The sequence below is a fragment of the Rattus rattus genome, chromosome 12 (genome assembly GCF_011064425.1).
Source record: "Rattus rattus isolate New Zealand chromosome 12, Rrattus_CSIRO_v1, whole genome shotgun sequence".
NCBI classification, from domain to species: Eukaryota; Metazoa; Chordata; class Mammalia; order Rodentia; family Muridae; genus Rattus; species Rattus rattus.
This window is the reverse complement of record NC_046165.1, coordinates 21,101,134-21,125,069: the sequence shown is the minus strand read 5'-3', so window position 1 is coordinate 21,125,069 and position 23,936 is coordinate 21,101,134. Positions and strand designations below refer to the sequence as shown.

The 23,936-nt window shown below is 40.9% G+C and overlaps 1 protein-coding gene and 1 pseudogene across 1 annotated transcript in view; one reads left to right on the top strand and one right to left on the bottom strand.

The window, feature by feature from the left end:
• Positions 1 to 10,638, top strand: part of Scel (sciellin) — a 100,336-nt gene extending 89,698 nt beyond the window's left edge. The window contains exons 26-31 of the mRNA XM_032917686.1: positions 355 to 447; positions 1,247 to 1,318; positions 3,491 to 3,565; positions 5,953 to 6,061; positions 8,247 to 8,349; positions 9,668 to 10,638. Of these exons, the coding sequence (XP_032773577.1) occupies positions 355 to 447; positions 1,247 to 1,318; positions 3,491 to 3,565; positions 5,953 to 6,061; positions 8,247 to 8,349; positions 9,668 to 9,684 (469 nt within the window). The 3' untranslated portion in view covers positions 9,685 to 10,638. The remainder of the gene's footprint in view (positions 1 to 354; positions 448 to 1,246; positions 1,319 to 3,490; positions 3,566 to 5,952; positions 6,062 to 8,246; positions 8,350 to 9,667) is intronic.
• Positions 10,639 to 23,460: 12,822 nt separating this feature from the next.
• On the bottom strand, positions 23,461 to 23,936 carry LOC116913078 (annotated as a pseudogene).

Below are 23,936 nucleotides of genomic sequence, written 5' to 3'. Positions count from 1 at the left end.
GTTCATTAAGGTGATGAATCCTTAGATATGTGCTACAAGGACAGTTTTCTAAACAGCACCGCTGTTGTGGAAACAATCGAGGAACCAATTTTCAGTGGATTTTCTTCTTGATGAAAATACATTCTGCCATGGCATTGGATAATATGGCTTTTGTCTGTAGATTATTCGTGAAAGTAAGACAGTGAGTTCTATGGAGCCAGGGGACCCAGAAAAGACTATGTATTCTGTATGTATCTGTGCAGAAGCCAGGTAGAGGTAAAGAAACACTGTCCGCCAAGTAACATTTTAATAGAGCAAAAACACCTATAAGTGATCTTGATTTTGAATGCCAAACACACACGTTTGCTCTTGCAGGGTAGATGGCCAAGCCAATGGAGTCACTAACAGTCTGCTCAAAGAATCCCCAAGAACATCAGTCTATTCTCATGAAACCAAAACCAGCCTCAGGTACTACAGATCGTTACGAAACCAACGACCACACTGTCCCTGCATTTGTTTATAAGCAAGCTAACCACATCTTTGACACCTAGGACTTGCTATATGTACCTACCCTTCTATCAGAGTGCTGAGTCAGCAGCTCATTGATTGCTGGGACAAATGTAGACGGATGTAAAATGTAGTCCTTGCTTTAAAGTCTACAATTACACAGAATATGATTGTGACAGTGATGCTGACGACTTCTTTTAGAGATTTATTTATTTTATTTTGTATGCATGTTACGTACATGAGTCTATGTAGATGCACCACATATGTACTGGTGTCCAGAGTCCACAAATTATCAGATCCCCTGGAACTAGAATTACAGGTGATTGGGAACCACTAAATGTGGGTGCTGGGAACTGAACCTGGGTCCCCTCCAAGAAGAAATGTTCTTACCTATTGAACTATTTCTCAAACTTGACAGTATTCACATTCTTGAACTGGATCTGTCTGAGTATAACATTAAATCTGAGGTTTCAATAGTCAAAGTCCACTTTTAACTCAAGAGTTATTGGGGAACATGTATGGCATAGAAATAAACAAAGCATTAGGGAAACATACACTAACATACAGTACATGGATAGTTAAAATAGCCTTCATGCTTTCTAATATACCTCTCTCTATATATATTGTATTTATGTTATGTATACATGGATTATATATATATATTATATTAAATATATATATAATCGAACTGGAAAATAGTTTTGTTTTTATCATTCTCACAAGTAACATTTCAACACAAAGCTAAATGGTTTTATTGCAGCTCCAATTCTGGAACCAGGAATGCTGGGCCCAAGGACACTGTTGTTTACACACGGACATATGTGGAGAACAGGTAACAGGAAAGTGCTTAAGAAAGTTCACTTCCTTTTATAGCCCTGAATGGTCTGTGCCACCTAAGAGGTCCTACCGTTTCCGGGTGTGCTCTTTCATAGAGAAGATAGAATTATTGTAAGTTCTACACATATAATATGTTGTTCCCAATAATTAGGGAGATGAGCAACTCATGGTTATTGTATGGACTCAAAATTATTTAAGATAACTGAGTAAGTAATAGGATTATTAATCAAATGTTCTCACATAAAGTGTATGACTATTTGGTATAACAATTTTCTTTGAGTGACCTTAATTCAGAGGCTTTATCTACTATGTACTTCCAATCTGAAACAGAAAGTATATCTTCAGGTTGACATACCATGGCCTGATTTACAGAGTGCCAATGTCCCATGAAACTGTCTGCTTAGAACAATGAATAATGACAAAACTGTCCACAAAGGTCATGGATTCACAACATTTAGTTGTCAAGGAGTCAAAAAATGAGAACTGGCCTCATTATAGGGTAATAGAGTAGCAAAGCACACAAATGTAGATATACATGACATAGACATATATGACATAGACATACATGACATAGTCATACATGACATGTGTTAAATCCACACTAACAAAACCCAGAACAGCAGATCAGGGAAATCTTCTGTGTGCACGGCAGTTCCCACAGGCAACTCAATGCCTCTTTGGCTCAAATCATGTCTAACTTACACATCCAATTCCTGAAGTAACTTTTCTCCTAATTTCAATATCATGCTATAGTGGCTCCACGATAGTGATTCCTACTATATTTTAATTAAACTAAAAAATAAAGTATTTAAGAGAAAAATTAAATCAATAAGTAGTTATTGCATCTGAAAGAAACTGACACGTAGATAAACAGCATGGGAGTGGGAGTAAAGTCAAGAAATAGAATGTTGGCAAGCGGGATACAAGGAACAAGCATTTATACTTACATATCAATCTCTTTTCACATGTTGGTAACCCTGTGGGGCAGCACATTCATACATTTTCCTGTCTGAAGAAGTGTCTCATTGGAACAAAGGCCACCAACTGTGATGTCAACCTTTAAGAAACCGTAAATTTCTAGAATTAAGCGTAATCAACTAAACACTATTTCCAGATTTTTTTACTTATTAAATAGTTGACTTAAAATCATTGACTAAACCATATTTGAATTATTTAACCATGTTTACTTTTATAGACTACTGTATATAGAGAACATTTGTGTATGTGTATACAGGCAGCAACTCTCACATATGGTTTCTGGGTTGGCTTCAACAGTATCACATCAGAACTGTCACAACTGAAACTTACTTGGCCCCAACCTAAACCTAAAGAACCAGAAACTCTGCCATTGGGGTTCTGGCTATCTCTATTCTAACGCACGCAACATGTTTTTGATACAAATGTGTGTTTGAAAGCTGTGACTATAAGAGATAATACTGTATCATGCCATACCAATAATCTGTAGGCAGATTCCGAGAAGAATATTCCAAAAGGATAGATTTTCAATTGTTAGTTAACCTAACGTGACAGTGTTGGCCCTCAAATATCTCCAGCTTTCTTAAAATCTACACTGACAGGACAGTTATAGTGCGAAGTCTCTGGAGTTAGGTTCAGGATTGAGTTATCGTTTGCCATTGACTAACCTGATAACCTTGGCAAGGTACTCAAGTGTGTGCACACACACGTGCATGTGTGTGGGTATGCTGGAATTTTATTCATGTAGTGCTGAGAATTGAATTTAGGGCTTTACACATATCAAGCAAATTCTTTACCATTGAACTGTCTCTCCAGCCATCCTATTTAGTGTTCGTTTTGAGGCTTGCAGGCCTGTGCGTCTAGACCAGCAGGCTTTGCTTTAGTAACTAAGTGAGGTACAACAAGTGCAGATCATGAGAAATGATGGCGTCCCTGTTGCTTTTACTCAGACTCTGTCTCGGCCTGTTCTGTCCCCCGTGGTGACATGTTGACTTGCTGGGACTTCTGTGTCATCACTTCTACAGATTAAAAAAAAAATTGAAGGAGTAAGGATACCATCTGGGTTTGTAGTATTAAAAATAATATAATAATAGTGTATAAGGGAATATGTGTTTTCTTAGCTGTGAAGAGGTAATTATATCAATAGAAAAAAAGTTCTGATTCTCACGTGTCCCTCTATGTCCATTTTTAGTAAATCGCCAAAGGATGGATATCAGGAAAATATCTCAGGAAAATATATACAAACTGTTTATTCAACTTCAGATAGGTGAGTATGCTTGTAACTCCAATTTAGACATAAAGTGGATACACAGACACACACGCACACACACACACGCGCACACACACATGTATACACACATACACGCACACACACACATGTACGCACACACTTTAATGTGCTCAAACATGTATGTGTATTTCTCTTTTCTTCCTTTTTTTGGTGATGGTTTTGTTTGGCAGACAGGTAGGAAACTGTTAGAAGTAGACACAAAGGGATCAGCACACAGTTCTCTATTTGGAAACCTGCTTCCTAGCTGCTGTCTGGGTTTTATGTATGCTATTATAGAAGACCTTTCCGTGCCCCCCAAACTGCTTCCTTGGCCAGCCCTTTTTCTCTCTGGAGTCCCTGGCTTGCAACATTGTGATAAACACCTATGCTTTCTTGCTTCCCTAGCCTGCCCTGAACCCCTCCCCTCTTGTGGTTTTCCCAAAGGTAGGTGCATGGACTTACTGGCCCAACACATTCTGGACTCAACTCAGTTCCTAGAAGGATTAGGATGAGTATATATCTTTGTGGAGATCTGGTCCCTTCCCAGACCTTTTTGTCTAGTGCCCCTCCTCATTGTTTCAGGTTCATGGGGCCCTCGAGTAACTGTCAGGAGGGCTTGCCCATCTCCAGGAAGCAAGAGATCCCCAACTTCTAGAAACAGGCTGTTTCACAAGAACGTGTTCTTCCACTGCTATGGTTTCTAGCAGGGTCTGCAAACGTGACTGTCAGGGGTCAGGACCTACCTCCTTCTTAGGCGTAGCTTCAGCTCCTAATGCAGTGCTTAGCACCTCACAGGTACCCAGCAAATGATACTTGAAGGCATGAACTCCCATCGCACTTGCTAGGAGAAATACAGTTAGAGCTGTCATTTCTCTCATGGCATTCCATGTCCATGGCTTTTCCAGTGCAAAGAGCATCTCATGGGAAGGGGGCACTTCTTCCTTGCTTGTATTTCTGGCCCTTTGTCAGTGCTTGTGGAATACAATGATGATGTAGGAATGCTATTCTCTGCGCTTCTGGTCTTAAATGAGAGGTTTCGTTATATACATCTACACATATGAATATGCATATGCACACATACATGTGCACACACTCATGCACACAAACATACGGACAATATAAGGGGAAATATTTGCCAGGCATATATAATGTATAGGTAATTGTAGAATAAATTAAAAGTTATTTATATATATATCACTATGCAATTTGTGCGCGTACACACACATATGTATATATACACTAATCACTGTGTAATTTACATAGATTTAAACCTTTATATACCTATATGTGCTTATGTAGTGATTAGGATGATGTCATTAGAATAGCTGAGAGCATCAAAGCATGCAAGCTTTATCTACTCTTAAGGCCTTTCCTCTGTGCTCTCTCTTCCCCCGACTCCCTTTGCTCCGCTTGCCCCTAACTGGGTGGTAGAAGAGCAGTGCCTGGGCAAGCCTAGCTCTCTCCAGCTCTGAGACCCAACGCTGCATCACACCGTTCGGATCTACTCGTTGGATGTGTACGAGCAGCAGCTCACTTGCTGTTCTGCGTCCCTGTTTGCTTTTCTACAAAGTGACATGCATATCGAAATCCTGGCTCCTCAGGATGAACTGAGTTTTATAGTAAAGCCCCTGGACCCATCACACGGTACATGAGTATGTTGTGTATGTGTATTGTTTAATGCATAGCCAGAGTCATCCAGCTCTCTGAGTGGCATGATAATACAGGGATGCAGATCATAACAAAACTAATGTATGCATTTACTGTGTAAGTATTACCCATTTTCATTTCATTACCCTTCCATGTACGCTACTCTGGAAACTTTGGTCCTTCATGCTAATAGTACCTCCAAAGCAGTAGAATCCACCGGGATCTGTTTAAGACAATTATAAGACCTTTCCAAAGGAAAGGGGTCTTTAGTTGAGGTGCTGGCATGATTTAAAATTTTTGACTCTGCTGATCATGTCTATAGGTCATTCGTTGTTGATTGAGTTTCTAAAGTAAGAAAGGAATATATTTCAAGGATATTGGTTATTGCAATGCATAAAGAGATATGCATAAAATCATTAAAACGTTCTTCTAGCTTCAAGAAATGCTTCTAGTCTAGTTCAACTGGGAAACTGAGCATCTTTTTCTGCCCACATATGCTCAATTGCTGGTAAATTAATAACATTTATTAATATTATTAATAAGGCTCTTCCTGCGAGTTGTTTCCTTGACATTGTTCCAGAATTGACGAGGATGAGGGAAAAGCATGTCTTGTGGTGTTGGGATGACTCCTAAAGGTCCATCGGGATCCACACGCTCTCATGTGACTTCAGAGGAGACACACCTGTCCCTACAAGATGGCAAATTCTAAACGGTCTTTAATTCTATTGTCACCACAGGTCTGTCATTGAAAGAGACATGTGCACTTACTGCCGCAAGCCCTTGGGGGTAGAAACCAAAATGATTTTAGACGAATTACAGATCTGCTGCCACTCCACCTGCTTTAAGGTAAACACGTGCTCATTTCGTGTCACCAGGTGTTAGGAAGGAAGGTTGCACGACAAGAAAAATGCATCTGTCGAATTGCTTAGAATGAAGCCAAAGCTTTAAACACTCTGTAATCCACACCGATAACACTCTACTTGAGTTCCCTACATGTTCTGCAGCTTCGCCCTCTAAGGGCCATAATTATTCTCTTGGCTTTAGGTTTGGAATGTGTTCCTCGCACATCTCTTAGGAGACTTAAGTCTGTGGAAGAGATAAACATTTATCATTCTTAAGTCTCTATAACATTTGAATAAACAGTGCATCGCATCATGTATGTAATGAAGTCATACATGGACAGTCGACTGTTGAGCATAAAGCTAGCAGCTCTCTTGCCATGAGGTCAGGCCTTCATGATGGACTTTTAAGCTCAGTCTGCTGCCGAGACCATGATCAACTGTGGTTGAACGAGTAGCAGAAATGTCCAATAGCGAGCACCTCCAAGTTTCGTTTCGCTCAGCTCCTTCTTCTCACCTTGGGTGTGTGTTGTGTCTGTCCACGTATGTCTCAGTGTGGTTGCTCTGCTCTGGGTGTCTGAAGATCTCAGCTTTGCCTCTGCCCTTCAGTACGGTGGCCAGTGGATTTGGGTAATCAAATGACATCGGCCTTGGTTTCCTTAGCTAGAAAATAGATTGTTGACCAGGTTGTGGTTCTCAACACTGGTTGCAAGATATAATCATAAAGACCAATTAAGGAGGAAAAAACCTTAGAATACTCGGACAGAAAATTTAAGATTTCAGAGATTATTTTTGGACATTGCTTGTTTTAGAAGCTCCTTAGATTTATCTTATATGCATCCAATTTGAAAAGCGCTTGCCTAAATTCTTTCTAGTGGTCATATTCTGTGTTCGATGCAAATTATTTATTTTAGCCAAACAGATGTACTACTGTGTCCGTTGGTTGCTTGTCCACCAATTACCTAGTAATCAAAAACATGGCGCAGTGTTTTAATATAGAATCACATATCCAGGCTGGCAGGATGGCAGGATACAGGATTGACTGTATCACCTGTAGTCAATCTGATGACCTAAGCGTGATCCTTACAAGCTGCATCCTGGAAGGAAAAATGAATTCCCACAAGTCATTTGCTGACTAACTGTCTCTTGAGTCTCACGGCACATGTGCATCCAAGAAAGAAAGAAAGAAAGAAAGAAAGAAAGAAAGAAAGAAAGAAAGAAAGAAAGAAAGAAAGAAGGAAGAAAAAAGAAAGAAAGGAAATGAAACCCCAATATAGGATTATAAAAGTATAATCTGGGGTTGGGGATTTAGCTCAGTGGTAAAGTGCTTGCCTAGCAAGCACAAGGCCCTGGGTTCGGTCCCCAGCTCAGAAAAAAAAGAAAAGAAAAAAAAAAGTATAATCTGAAAATGAAGTAATTGTTTGATTATAAGATGAAAGTCTTTCTAGTTGCAAAATATACTCTATTAAATAAAAGTACATACTTTTAAAATTTTAAATTAATATGCCTAACTTTTCTAAAATGGAAATTCTCCTGGTTATTGCTTTTGGTAAATAGGAATAATTTTTATTTATTGTATTTTATGTGATTCATTTCCATTTGAAGTGTTAGAGACTATAGCAGACAAAAACATTCCTTTTGCTCAGAGAAAAAGATAGTGTAACAGAGAACCCCTTAAGCTAGTTTAAATGTTTAATAAAAGAATTAAAGACAATTTGCTTTAGTGGTTCATCTTGAAAAACCAACCGGTATTTTTAAATCCTGCCAATCGGCAGCCATGTCTAAGAAAAATGGAGGCCGACCTTTCCCTGCTTCTGTAACTGGTACAACTCGTAACACCCCTCCCCGTCCCTGTGTGATCAGCAGTTTGTTTGGTTCAGCAGGTTGTTGTGCCTGAGTTCCACAGCTCTCCCTTGTGGAAGCAAAGGATAAACTCAAATCTGTCGTTCTGTTTGAGACTTTGGATGTTTATCTTGTCCTTGACATAGCCAATCTGTGAAACACTCTGTCCACTCCTTTGTGAGTTGCGTAGAAACCCTCACTGGTAAAGACTCCCTGGCCTAGACCTGCATGTAGCAGGAAGCTGTAGAAAGTTCTAAGAAGGGTGGTCTCGGAACTGAAAGGTTTTCTGTCCTTACTCCCTTGAGGCTACATTCTCAGTCTGTAATATAAACTTGTGTTGCTTTCCTTAGTGTGAAATCTGCAAACGGCCTCTGGAAAACTTACAAGCAGGAGACAGTATTTGGATTTACAGACAGACAATACACTGTGAGCCTTGCTACTCTAAAGTGATGGGTAAGTGCTGGGCTATGAGCAGCAATCGTCCTAACACTGCAGCTATGTAGTATTGCTAAATATGAAGTATTTCAACAAAATCCAACACTTTATTAACTACAGCTAATGAGAAAGTAAGCAGCAGATAATTAAAACTGTGGTAGTCTTTTGTTTAATGATACAAATTGGTCAATATTTGTACTGTTTTTTGTATCAGTTAGAAAGCAGTGTAAACAAAAGTCGCACTTAATTTATAAAAATTTTCCACTTTGCGAAACAAATATTTTTCTGATTATATGGTTATTTAAGTTGAATCGTTTCTGTGGATGCCCTTTTGTATTTTCACTTGAAAATACATTTAAATATAGTCATAATTACCTTTAGTCATATCAATGCCTTTTAATGATACTTTAATTTTTATGTTAAATATAGTATTTTTAAAAACATTGCAAGACCAAATGTTACTACAGCTTAGACTCTTAGTATGAGAAAGCAAGATGTTCTGGGTATGCATTTTCAACTAAGCATGAGAAATTTCAGTGCTGATCTAAAACACATGCAGAATATGTCTGGAAAATAAAATCTTTTAAAATGTAATTGACTGTTACAAGAAAGTACGTTCAATTCATTTCTAGAGCGGGCAATATGTAGAACAAGAGAAACAAATTGCTATTGAAGGGATGGTCCAGGGTCTCAGTGTTTAGAGGGCCTTTATTCCTGTCAGTGTTGGTGTAGTGGATGGAATTGGGATTCCTCCACAGGATCAAAAGCACAGAAGCTAATGACAAACTCATGAGCTTAATGGGCTACTGGGAGGCTACATCTGGAAAAATACTCGGAATCCCCAGTCCATCGGGCTTCAGAACCAATTACTAGAATAAGCCTAATTATATTTGTACTTCGCCTCCTTCTCTGCTTTCCCCAGATTGTTTCTCACATCCACTCTTCTTGCTGATTTTGCAGCCCTAACCAATCTAATATTCCACCTGACCGCATAGGGTCCTTCCAAACTTTCACCCCAGAGAATCCCTAACACGATGTCCGGGGTGTGCTTCGCAAAGACTCACAAGTCTGCGTGTCTTCCTCTCTGTGCCCTCCACAGTAATACATTTTTAAAAAATCGCATTCACAAAGCTGTGGCTCTAACTAGTTATGCACACCCAGTGTGCGACGCTTCATGTTTGACGGAAGTCAGAGTGAAGAATTTAGGACTAGACGGAATGATGGGGTGCTTAATTCGGCTCTATCCCCTGGGAGAGTGATGTGTTCTTTCGTAATTTTAATCGTGGGTTTGTTTTTGTATTGATTTACTTGACTAATCTTGTTTCCGAATTTTCAGCGAAATGGATTCAATAATGCTGACACGGAGAAGCGAAGACAAACACCTTCACTGAGGAACTTAAAGCTACATTTTAAGAATATGTAATCTCAAAATATTTACACTGAGCATCAGCTCTTGTTTCAAAATAACAATTCTGTTGTTGAACAAATAATCTAATGACTTTGAAGAGGGTCACATGTGTGAAAAGAACCATCTGGCATCTGGCAAGGTTAAGTGATTAAAAAAAAATCTACATAGTTCTAGTTCCCTAAGTCAATGGCCGTGAGCGTTCTCAACTCTCAGCGGGTCATCCCTGCTCCATATTTGGCTGCCCATCCTGGTTTCCATTATAGCCGAGTTTCTCATCTTCTATGTCCTCCTAATAATTTGTATCAGTATTATTGACACCCTGACAAATAGGCTGATAGAAGCAAGATATACTTCTTTTTCTACAAAAGAAAATGCACATAGAAATCTTCTTATACAAATTTGCTTCAAGATGTCATTGTCCCAAGTCGTTTGAACCTTAGGAAATCACTTCAAGCTTCCAGCTTTCTGTGACATTATCTGTGACACCATAGATCTTCGACAACTGATTTCTAAGTCCCCCTCCCCATTGCTTTTCCTATCCTCCAAATCTAAAAGAACTTGAGTTTCCTATTTAGAAACATGCTGGTATATTTGTTAGCTATATTGGAAAAATATAAATAATTTCATCTGAGTGTCATCCTTCAGTTTATCCCAGGCATAGCTTTTGAGAACTATTCTTACAACTGAAATAAATAGCTCTACGGGTGATAGGTGAAATCAGATAATGTGTAATTTGTTACATTTTATTTGCATGTGTTTCAAAATCTGGGTGATCAAATAATCTGAGAAGTGATAGCTATGTATTACAAACATGTTATGTATGCTCGTGTTATAAACAGCCTATGTTTACAGAAGGCTCACCACAATAAAATGAACTGTCAATTTCTGCAATGTTTGCATATCATTCATTAGCATTGATTTTTGTCAATTATCCTGAGCACAAGTTGTATTCTGCTCCCAGAGTAAACTTATCTTTTTTTAGCTGCCTAAAATATAACTTTTATTTTGAAAGAATTCTTTTGTTAAGAAGTTGGAAATTCAACAATCATACAAGAAACAATTAATATTGCTAACATAAAAAAAGTTGAACATGTAAAGCATGTAATAGTCCCATAGCAACTATTTCTTGAAGGAAGAGTGACTAGGTTGGGCTGGGACATAGAATTCCTGGGCACTTGTAAGCAGTTGTGAGCAAACAAACTAGGGAAATTAAATATGACTGCATGATTAGCAAAGTGATAAATTTAAATAATTATTCTCCTGTGTAATAATTTTATGCATCTGTTCCTCTTAGACTCTGGTCCACAAAGTGTTAAACACAAAGTGCTTATCAAAATTCAGCAGTGTATAATTGTCCTGTGGGGACGGAGCCAGCAAAAAAAAACAATTAATAATAATTTGATATTCATTAATTCACACTTGATGAGAAGCAGTGGTAATTGAGCCATATGTTTTATTGTTCTTTTATTATATGCTATCAGAGTGGATCAAAAGAAATAATTTTCTTAGAGTTGAAATTGACGGCAGAAAGCAAGGATTAAATCACCCTCCTCTATCGTATAAAATACATTAACATTTCAATGCCTTGGTAGTAATTAAAAATCATCTGAATATCATTTAAAAATATAAAACTCTGAAGAGAATACATTTCTCACTTTTTCTGTAGCAGTTTTATGGACACTTTTTGCACAATAATGTATCAAACCAAGCCAAAAGCTGTTGGAGAAACAAAGTATACACATTATCAGAGAGACAAAGGTTTCTGATTCACTAAGACGACTCCATTATGACGGAGGATTTTCTCTCTGTCTGCATGACAGACTCTTTAAAAAAAAAATTGGAAGCTTTTGCTATTTTTACCATCAATTAATCGTGATATGACTGGCATCCTGCTCCTGAACAAGATTACCAAATCACCAATACCAGGTCCTGAATTCTGATGTAAATTTGTAAAAATCTCCTCATAAGAGATGTAATAGTTCTATCAAGGCAGCTTTCTTTGTGTGTGCATGCAGGATGTGTGTGCAGGTGCACATGTGTGTATATGTGTGTGGAGTCAGAGGTGGTTGACTTGGGATGTCTCCAAGTGACTTGTTCCAGTGACTTTCCTCCTCTTTGAGTCACGATCTTTCAGTGAACAGGGAGCTTCCTGGTTCTTCTTAACTATCCAGCCACCTTCAGGGGTGGTCCCATCTCTGCTTCCTCAGCACAGACTTTACAGACACAAACACCATGCCTCCATTTCATGCGAGGTGCTGGGTACCACACTTGGATTCTCATTTCTGTGTGGTGAACCCTACCATTGCCCAACCATTCCACCATCAAATCTAAGCTGACAAAGCCATGCACTCAAACCCACAACAGGGAAGCAAAGTAAAAGAAATACCATTACTTCCGAAACAGAATTTGTTAACAGAGCATGCACTTTTAAAGGCAGGTCAAGAAAGAAGAACTGATTCAAGAGGGATATATCCTTAGCTGTTTGACTACATTTGCTCATTGGACCTGAGTGACAAGGTGGTCCAGCTCCCAGTGCTGGGGCCTTACTGGAAAGTTGTGAACATTCGGAACAATGGCCAGTTCAGCTGGATTCAGAGCTCCAAAACAAATGAATAATCTATATCATGACAAGCTATCGGGGTTGGGGATTTAGCTCAGTGGCCTAGCATGTGCAAGGCCCTGGATTTGATCCTCAGCTCTGGGGAAAAGGAAAAGGACAAGCTACCAATGAGACTGACTCGTAGTTGGAATTATTTTGTTTTGGCGCAATGTAAATATTTGCACATTTCTAGAGTTTTACCTATTTCCTAGGTGTTTCCTTAGAGGTACCTATAAATGTCATTCTTAAATTGGGTAGGCTACTTTCCTCCTGTCTTGATTCCTTCTTGTTTAACATGCAGACTTTGAATGTTGGCTCTCCAATGTACCAGGAGTTCAAGCATTGCAGACATTATGAGTTTGTTTCTCCTGCTTGCCTTATTTGCATATGATCTATCTTGTGACACCCCCATGGTCCACCGAATGTTTTATTTGTACTTAGAATTTTATTTTAATTCTTCACAATGCAAAAGTTGGTCACCAGCTAGGTTTGCATCACAGGTATGCAATGCCAGCACTTGTGCAACTGGGCAGGAGGCTGTCGAATTTAAAGACAGCCGGGGGTGACATAGTAAGACCCTTTCTCAAAGGAGAAGCAATAGAGCAGGCATGATTCCTTGGATCTTTGACCCGCGGTCTGGTGTGGCTTCTGAGAAATGGCTCTGGAGTAGTAAAGTGCACAAGGCAAGGAACAGGTTTACACTTTTCAATGTGTAAAAAAGAATCCATGGTTTATAATCTATCACCGCTCACTCACTCAGTTACTAAACAACTCTGACCTTTTCCTTGACAGTCTGTATTGTGTGATATTTCTCAGGGAGACATGAACAAACATTTATTCTCCCTGGCTCTAATTCCTAGGGTCAAATCTGGGCCTGTAACAACCTTAACAAGTTAGGATCACCTACTTGGCTCATTGAAGAGAGAGGGAATGGCATCAGTTTTTATAGAAATTATGGCTTTACTAAGTGTCTATAACAACACTATCGCCACCTCCAGCGGGGAGTTCTTCTCTGTCATCGATTCTCACTGTAAAATAAAAGTAGGTTTTGTACACAGAACTGTTCAGAGCATACGTGTTGCTGCTGCGTCAGGTTCTCAGGCTCTGTGATCAAGGCTGACTCAGCAGCTTCACGCTGGGCAGTGACTGAGAAAGAGAAAGGAAGCGCCATCACCATATTCATGGCTGTCACTCAACGCTGACCACACCTAACAACGGCAAGGGAGGCTGTGAAGTGTTTCTGAGGCATTCCCCGGGTTACTGCACTACTGCTGAGAGGGAACACCATGGCCAAGGCTACATACAAAATAAAACATTTAACGGGGCTCTTGCTAACTGTTTCAGAGGGGCCAGTCTATGAATGTCATGGAGGGGACGTAGCAGCAGGCAGGTAGGCCTGGCACTGGAGCAGAATCCAAGAGCTCACATCTGGTCTGTAAGTTGTAAGCAGATGTACACATACACATGCACACCGGGGAGACAGAGAGACAGACAGACAGAGAGGAGCACATGGAGGGAGTGGGAGACAGAGGGGGAGACAAAGGGAGGCACAGACAGTGAGACACACCCACACACACACACAGAGGGAAGGAGGGAAACAGAAAGAGAGAGAGAAAAAAGGAGGCAGGGAGATAGGAGAAGAGAGAGAGAGAGAGAGAGAGAGAGAGAGAGAGAGAGAGAGAGAGAGAGAGAGAGAGAGACTGGTACTAGTATGTGACTCTGAAACATCAAATCCACCCATCCCCCAGTGATACACTTACTCAAACAAGGCCACACCTTCCTAAACACCTTCAAGAGACACTCAGATTAGTCTATGGGGGCATTTTCATTCAAAACACCACAAATGTGTTGAGTCTTTTGAGTATTAAAAGGAAGTGGGGCCATGATTCTGGCAGCCACAGATCCCTATAGGACAGTGTCGTGGGCCTGCGCCGTGATATCTCTCCAGTGGCTACTAGCTCACAGTCTAACTGGGCACCGCCCTTGTAGACAGAATACTGTGGCTAGAGTTCCCAAATCACCTAAAACATGTTTTTCAGTTGTAAAGAATATGTTTAAGATGCATGTGGTTGTTAATGATTTTGACATGACACCTCCCAGTTTTGACAGATATCAAAATGAAGAGAGAGGAGGAATCTCCAACCATGCTGGATGTCATGACAGGGTCGTGTTATCATTGGGAAAGCTAAGGTTGGCATCCACATTCTAACATCTCTCTTGGCTATAAAATTTTAAAAATGATTACAACAACCTAAAATTTACCTTGCTAGAATAGAATAGTGTAACCAATTAAACCGTCCGTGACGTTTTTAAATTTTGGATACTGTGGTGTTTTAACTTTTAGAGGTACAGTGAGTGACACACCCCTGACTCCCACTTAACATGTGGCTGTCATTCGTCTAGCTGAGATTTTTTTGTGTGTAGATTTCTTCTTTCTGAGCTGCTTTTTGTACCCTGCAGGTTTCAGTATTGAGTTAGTTAAATTTAGAGCCATTTCAGGCCTACTTAGCATGAAGTGCTTTACAGCACCAAGCCCTGGAACAGAAGCTAATATGAACAATACACATCCCAGGCCTCCAAACCACAGTTTATGATTATGTTAGACCTACGTTGTGAGATTCGCTCTAGCAAAGATGACTTGAGTTTGTTACATTTTTTTCCCTAACATTTCCTCTGGAAGTACAGCTTACTTATCGCTCTGCAATTTTGTGGAGCCCAGGCTGGCTTTGATCTTGTGATTCTCTTGCCTCAGGCCTTCAAATAGCTGTCTTAACAGACCTCAGCCATTACATTCAACTGTCCTAAGTATAGATCCCCCTTTTGCTTGTAATTCCCACCCTTAATTGTCTGTAAAAGACAGTCTATGATGCATTTCGGCGAAGTCTGTTGGTCTTTAATGCCATCTTCACTTTTAATAGATCCACACTGGTTTGGGGTGCTTAAACCCACCATTTACCTCTGATGGAACTACAGCTCAGAGAGATCCCCCAGACTGTAGGAGAAAATGTAGTCTACCTGACGCACTGCACTTCTAAATAAGAACCATGGTGCAGCGCGTCTCAGAAGTCAGAACACTGACATCTAGAGTAGCGTGGGTAGCCTGCTGCTGGCCTACACTCTCCATGTGTCCTTTAGTACACTTCTTCCTCACAGAGACCCCCGGTGTTCTTAGTGCTCACTGTTCAATCTGAGGTGATGTGCTAACCAATCACAGTCAATGGCTTCCTCTGTATAAGTGGTTGCTCATGTACAATAGAGCAGATGCTATTCCCTGAAACCAACTCCAGAGAGGTTTATCTCTGTGCTCTTTACTGACCCAGGGCATCCGTGTCTTGTAGAAGGACATCCAGGTATCCATGGCACCAAACCACTGTTAATTATGAGAACTGATCAAAGAAATTCAGAAAACTTGGGGGAACTACGATCTTTATAATTAAGGCAAGAGGATGCAGTGGGCAGAAGCCAAGGGAATAGGAGTCCAGGACAGCACTCCTGATGACATCTCGCGACTGAGAGATACCTGTCTTAGTTAGGGTATACTGCTGTGGACAGACACCATGACCAAGGCAACTCTTACAAGGACAACATTTAATTGGGGCTGGCTTACAGGTTCAGAGGTTCAGTCCATTATCATCCAGGCAGGCACGGTGCAGGAGGAGCTAAGAGTTCTACATCTTCATCTGAAGGCTGCTAGCAGAATACTGACTTCCAGGCAGCTAGGGTGACTGGTTTAAGCCCACACCCACAGTGACACACCTACTCCAACAAGGCCATACCTCTGATAGTGCCGCTCCCTGGCCCAAGCATATACAAACCATCACAATGCCCATGTTGAATTTCAGCGACTCCCCTCAGGGCCGCTGCATTCTGTACCGATTTTCCCCAGCAGTGATTCATGGCCATGTTTGCTGAGTAAGGACAGTCAGAATAGTTCCCCTTAGCTTTGCTGCCTAGGGTTTCCATGTAGTCATGGCAGCATGCTAACCTCCGGCATGCCTGACTTTAGTTTCCAGCCCCTCTGAGGGTAGAGAGATTTGGAGTTGTCCAAAATTCCCCATAAATCACTTGGCTATCGCATTGTATCTAGTGTGACTTGTGATTCCAGGGAAACCAAGACCTATTCAGAAGGTGGATAATTCAAGGTTACCATCCTGGAGCCTACGTTAAAACCCTCAAGTCTCTCTCTGGGAGAGGTTAATCCTTTTCTACACAGCCTTGATGCCAACAGGGAAGCTTTGTAAATCCAGATGTGCTTTCAGTCCCATAGCTGTGTTACACTAAGACGGGAGCCCAGCTTTTGACACATAATTAAGCCGGATTCCATCTTTGTCCAGTGCCTCTCGGAGGTTTGTCCAGGGGACTCAGATATGTGCCGCAATCCACTTTTATTTGCCTTCTCTTTCCTCCCCTCTCCTTTTTGTTCCCAGCACAAACTATTACTACACACGACGTAATGTCCCAGCTTTCCTAATGCCTTCTCTTCTCCTTCTAACCAGACTACACATTCAAGACGCACTTCAGCCGAGCGCTGCCCTCGTCCTTTAGGTGGTGAGAGGTGGAAATTGGGGGTGCGTGTTTTCTCTAACGGAAATAACGGGAATTCAAATGCTGCATCCATATTAATATTTTGACACAATAATAACTTCACACCCTGGACAATAGCTGTGCTCCAGGCCTTTATATAAATGTGTTTTAGGATCTAATATCTCACCTTTGCAGAGATACCATTAATCTGGGAAGTTTGAGGCCATTGAGTAGAGGGAATATCACCCAAGAATCGCCATAGGCACACACTATTAATGGGCTTAATTCCATACTTTGACACAGTGAGGACACACAAACATAAAACATCCGATGTTAAAGATGTCTTCTTCCTGTTTCCCTCGCCAATAACTTCTCCTCCAACTCCTCCTCCATCCACAACTCTTCTCCCCTTCTCCATCCTCCCTCTGCTCCTCCTCCTGCTACACCACTGCTTCTTCCTGTCCTGTGTTTTAAAACTCGACATCGAATGGTTAATCCACAGGAAAAAAGGGAAATGCCTAAAGATTCTATCACTTTTGAATGAATAAAAACGTAGACACGTGTCTATATTTGACTCTTCCAAAAGGCGAGGGCGTACGTGGAGGCTAAAACAGTGGCACTCGTAAAGGAGAGACAGGAAGACCATAAATTCCAGTCTGCTTACCCAGACTCTATCTCAAAAATTAAACAAAGCAACACTGCCAATGACTTCTGTCAACACTCGTTCGTGGAGATGGAATCCGTTGCGAAATGTCAATATTTAGTAAAGAGAAATGACGTAGAGACAAGGATTCCTCTCCATTCATGAACTGTAGCAGCTCTCCCGTTCATTAAACTGTCCGTACACACACTCCTGGGGAAATTATAACCAACTCTGAAAACACTTTAGAGCTTATTCTTCAGGAGAAAGGAATCCCAGAGTCCATTTCCCTTTTATTCAATCTCCAATACTTCAGCCTTATGCTCTGCCATTTTACTTCAATATCAGAAGACTAATGAAATGGTGGTTAATGATACCTTTACAATATTCCAATTACTATGTTTAGTTTTCTGAATATAAGGCATCTAAATATATCATTAGCTATAATTTCCCAGGCTCCTTAAATATCTGTATAGTGTTCACAGTTTGTCAAATATTCTATAAACGTCTTTCTACTTCTGTTTGAATTATGAAATATAACCTCTAGATATTCCCTTTTATTAATTACGGTCTTGTCTCCTTTGATGCATAGCAGCAAGGTTTGGATCTAGACTGTGTCCAAAAGAGCATGTGTGTATAGTCTGGTGTCCCAGTTTGGGCTTTTGGCACTTAGTGGAACTTTGAGAGGCGGGGTTAGTGGGAGTCTTCTGGTCACTGTAAGGTATGCCCATGAAGAGGACAGTAGGGTTGCAGCCCCTTTCTTGACCTCTTTTTCTCTTCCACCATGATGGGAAACACAGATACAAAGGCAAAGGGACAAATTGAGCACGGACTGGACCTTCTAAACCACGACGCCAAATCAGCCTATTCTCTCCTGGGCTCAGGGAGTGTTGCAGGGATGGGAGGCTGACACAGACAGGTTCTTTCCTCAATTCTCCTCTGTCTCCCTTGGCAACTCCATTGTTGGAGAAGACCAACAGCTGGGTCTTCCCCCAACATTTCACACTTTTGCTCTCAGAGGGGGTTGCATAGGACAGTCTACAAGAGCCTTTCCTCTCTAGTGTGTGGGACCATGGAACTGGATTCAGGTTGTAAGGATTGGTGACAAGCATTTTTACACACTGAGCTGTCTCGCTGGCTTCTGTACTTTTGGTTTGTACACTTTTTCCCACCTCTGTGTAGTGGTGCTGATAATGGTGGTAGTGAAAAGTGTGAAAGTCAGTTCTCTGTCTCTGTGTCTCTGTGTCTCTGTCTCTCTTCGTGTCTCTGTGTCTCTCCCCATGCACATGTCTGTACAAGTGCATGTGTGTAGTCAGAGAGCAATGTTTGGTATGAGAACTCATCAATTAGGTTAAGCTGGTTGGACAGTCATCTCCAGGGAGCCACCTGTCTGTTTCACCATCTCTCTCCCTCTCTCCCCCTCTTCCCCTCTCTGTCTCCTTCTCCCTTCCCCCCTCCTCTCTCACTGTGGATTCTAGGGATTGAACTCAGGCCCCCACGCTTGCAAAGCAAGTATTTACTGACAGCTCTTCCTAAACCCACCATCTTCTTAGTAAGTGACCTTAAGTCCTTCCATCAGAGACACGTAATGCCATACCTCTCACTTTATACAGTTAAGAACTCAGTAAAAATTGCAGGATGTGGTGCCCCCTTTCATTTATTGGCCAGTGGATTCCCGTGAAAAGACCCTTTATATCATCATCCATTTGACCATTATAAATTTGAATAGAAAGCAGAGAATGAGCGTTTTATACTTTATTAATTTTCTGAATCATGAGTCAAATCTAATATGCTTCCCCCCTACATGTCAAAGGGTCATTTTTACCTAATAGATGTAAACGGTTTTGATGTATATTAGCTGTAGGTTGTTAATATTTTGGTTCATACTAAAATAGTTTGTCTTTGGTGGTTTGAGCTCATATAATTATTTCCCTAGTGTTTTGTTGTTGTTGTTGTTTTGTTGTTTTTTTTTAAACACAACCCAACTTTTTTTTTTTTTGGTAAGAATTCCACGGTTATTTAGTGGATTACTTAGATTTCTTTTGGTGTAAATGGTATTTAAAGACCTCAACAAGCCCATAGCATTAGCCACCGCTACCTAGTTGCTTTACATCCTTAGCCTATTTCAGTGACAGGGCTAAAGATGTGCTTTCTCTGATACAGAGGCAGAACAAGTTATCCTGATATCGTAACTCATTTCGGTGAGGAGCCCAAGTCAAAACCACGTATCTCAGTGGTTATCTATCTCCTGTGCTAGTCACAGCAGCTCTCAGTGATGCAAATGCATTTTCCATGTGTAGGGTTCACAACTTAAACCAGACCAACACCGACATCGACAGTGGGTTTTCTTCAACTCACAGGTAGCTCTAGGGAAGTTAGAGCTGAAATATAGCTATGTCCTGTTTGTCTATCTGTCTGTATGTCTGTCTTTCCTTGTTCTGATTTGTTGGGGTAATTTTGTTCTGTCTTATTTTATTTGTTTTTGACACAGAATCTCGAGTAGCCCAGGCTAGCTTCAAACTCACTGTGTACGTAGTCAAGGGTCAGCCTTGAAGTCCTAATCTTCCAACCTCCAACTCCTAAGTAGTGAGATTAAAGTCTATGTTAACATACCTCAGGGTTGATGATCCTTTCGTAAACAAAGGCAAATCGAATGGTTTATCCATCGTTCCTTTGTGTTATTTAAGTTCTTCGTAAATCTGTTAGAATGCTACATTTTACATTAGAAGTCCAGCTCAGGAGGAGGCTGGTATGGGGGAGGTTTTTCTTTTCAGAATTAACACCTTTTAATTCAAATGACTTACAAGGACATCTTCAGCTAGTTCTTATCTCTGCTGTATGTTCTGTTATTTGATACCACATTTGCAGAGAAACACCCTCCTAACAGGACAAGACTCACAATGAGTTGGTGTACCTCCACGAGAAAGGTTCAGTCCCGGTCAAGCCATACCCGACTACACTATGGTTCTGCCTGGTATCCCCCAACAGTTACCATAGCCACTTTGAAGTACTGAAGTAACAGATGGCAAATTTAAAAGAACAGCTTTTAAAAATTTAAAACAAGTCCAAATGTAAACCTCCCTCCTCGTCTCCATTCCTTTCTGTGCCAAAAGGAGAGAAAACATCACAAGTATGATTCTGAGCTGCTTATTTTAAAAATATCATTTATCCTAAGTTTTAAAATCCACTACAACTTATATTAAACAGATTTTCAAAAACACCAACTCTTCATTTAAAAAAAAATCTCTCTGTAGCTAGCTGATGACCACGATGTAGAGACAAGAGTCACAAATCTCGGACTTTGAGGAGGCAAGAGCAAAGAAACACACCGTAACCCCGCCCACTTTAATCTACCACATGGATATATTATCACATCAACATAGGTAGAATTTGTTTTTAGGAGAAAAACATGGCATACCATTTATTTCCTTCGTTTTTATTTAAAGGGTAGAATCATAAAGCCTTGAGCGTTCTCCCCTCTGGGTAGGAGCAGGCTCCTCTGGGCGATGCACTGGAGACTCCTTTTCAATCACAGTCAAGTGTCAGTCATGGTGGGGGATTATGGTACCCTGTTTATTCTTTTAAAGTAAATGATGAGAAAACATAGATTTGTCACAAGGACAGTCGTTTATGCTGTGAAACACTCATACACCGTGTGTCCCAGCACGAAACAGTAGAACAAGGAAATAAAATAACTAGGATGATTTTTATGGGTCATGAATGCATGCAGGGAGTCTTGTGCTGGGGGGTCCCAGGGTCACTTGTTTTGTAACAGAAGCAGCAGCCATAAGAATACCAGTTTTAGGCCCCAAAAGTAGTAAGGAGGTCACTGAGTCTTTCCTTTCCTTTCCTTTTTTATTTTTTTATTTTTTTTTATTTATTTATTTTCTTTTTTGTCTCCTCCTCAGGAAGAAAAGCAGGAAGACAGGGAAGAGGGCTGACACTCACTGTGGAGAGTTACAACCCAGGAGATTGAGTACCAGAGAAGAAAGACATCGGGACACAGTCTCGGTGACCAAACTTTCCCAATAAGCCATCAAATCTTAACTATTCCTGATAACATAGTGGAGTAAGATCTACCATTCTGTCAGTTCTGTTCCTCTAGAGAACCCTGACTAATATAGATTGTGGTTCCAGGAGTGGGGTTCAAATCCTCACAGACACACATCCATTGGCACAGTATTCTGTACTAATAAAGTTTTTGTATAGGAAAATAAATATTAGATAAAATTTAAATGTTATTTTTTAGAATAGTATAGAATAGTTTAGAGATATCAAACACACACACATAAATGTATCTACACACTGTACATAGTATTAGCATCATTCCAAAGAAATAGGAAATTATGATGGAAAGCTTTTGAAATTCAGTAGTCTAGATAAAATTTAGCTGGTATATTAATACTATATATTAATCTAGCATTAATAAGCTATATAAATAAGAATTATATTCTGAAATATCACATGAGTCAAGACATAGATAAAATGCATTTAAAGCCAACAATTACAAAAACAGAAAATTCCAAAATGTGTGGGAAGCAGTCAAATTATTTAAGGTAAATTTTAGATGTAAGTTTACTCAGAAACAAGTGACATTTACATATAAGACTTTTGTCATAGGCAAGGTTCTACACCAAATCTTTCCAACCCTCTGATCACACAGTGTGGCGGTGCTTAGTCCCTGTCCCCCTTGGAGTTGTGGGCAGTTGTGACTGCGTGGCTTGTTTTATTCAATGGACTTCATATAGAATGAGCTTTTGCTACTTGAAGATGTGAGCTATTTGGAGCAAGCACACAGTTGAACAGGTCCTCTCTCCTTATCCTGGACTTTCAGTCTGTGCGGAGCTAACCCTCCTCTGGCAAGCATCTCTGTTCAAAGGTGACAGCCTGTGGTGTCCTGGATCTCCAGCAACCTCTGACTTTCCTCCTGTCTCTCCTCTTTGGCTATATTATCAGCAAACTTAATGTGAGCAGGATAGAAAGATGACTCAGTGATCAAGAGTACTGGCTGCTCTTACTGAAGACCCGTGTTTGATTCCCAGCACCCCATGATGGCTCACAACTCTCTGGGACTCCAGTTCCAGTAGCTCTGATGTTCTCTTCTGGTTTTGTGGGCAATGGGCAGGTACTTCATGCATAGATAGATAGATAGATAGATAGATAGATAGATAGATAGATAGACACTCTTATATAAGATAATAAATCTTAAGATCAAACCAAATTAAATGCAAAAACTTATCACCACCGTCTCATTGCCCACTTAGGCTGCACAGTCATTGTCTAAGTTTCTACTGATTAATTTTCAACCTTTTTTAGTCATACTGTATTTGCCATCTCCTAGAAAAAAAATCATTGAATGAGCTAAGTTTTTCTTGCTTGCTTGTTCTCTTTTCTTTCTTTTAAGACACAGTCTCTCTGCAAATCTCTGGGTTGCCCCAGACGGTCCCTACCTATTGGGATGACCTTGAACACCAGAGATCACCCTGCTTATGTATGCCTCCCAGGTTCTGGGATTAAAAGAACGCACCACCACTCTTGACATGAAGGGATCATTTCTTTATGCATGTATGCATATACGTGTGTCTATTTACATCATGCACACAGTGCTCAGGAATGTCAGAAGTGGGCATGAGATTCCTGGGACTAGAGTTTCAGATGATTGTGAGCCACCAGCTCCTCTGGAAAAACACCCAGTACTCCTCACTGCTGATCTCCATCTCCAGCTTCGTTAATACAAATTTTAAAAGCATTAATCCTGCTAGTTTTCTTTCAACTTGACACAAGCTAGAGTCATCAGAAAGGAGGGCGACTTGATCAAGAAAATGTCTTCATAAGATCTGGCTATAGGGCTTTTTTTTCCTTGTCTCAAGTTTATTTGTAAAAACAGCATAGGACACTGGTCATCTGCAAAGTATGTAGGTTGGTGTGTCACAGCAGTCCGTCTGGCTGGAGTCTGTTCTATGGGGCTATCACAGGAGCCTGGGCACCCTTGGGAGCCTGGGCTGGAGCTGAAGCCTGGGCCTTAGCTGGAGCTTTGGCCTCTGCCTTGGGCTTTGGTTGGCAGAGCCTCCGACCCTTGGCTGTGTAGCTTCGAATCTTCTTCCCAAGCTTGGGGCGAGCGATGAAAGCCAGACCGCTGGGTTTGCGGCTGGAGCCCTTTGGCATCTTGGGCTTGAAGGCCTGAGGCTTCACGGGGGCCCTGATGGCCTCTGCTCGTGCACTCACTGCCTTGGCATTGTTGGCCTGCATCTTCCTCAGGGCTTTCTTGTTGTGCTTCTTGGCAAGGCGCATGTTCCTCAGACACTTGGGGTCGACCCCCTTAAGAGATTCGTATCTTTGTGACCGGGGTTTCTGTGCCATTTGCGGGACTGGTTGTGTGTGGTGTGGTTCTTGGACTTGGCCATGTCTGCACGGTAAGCCACGACTCCCGCAGC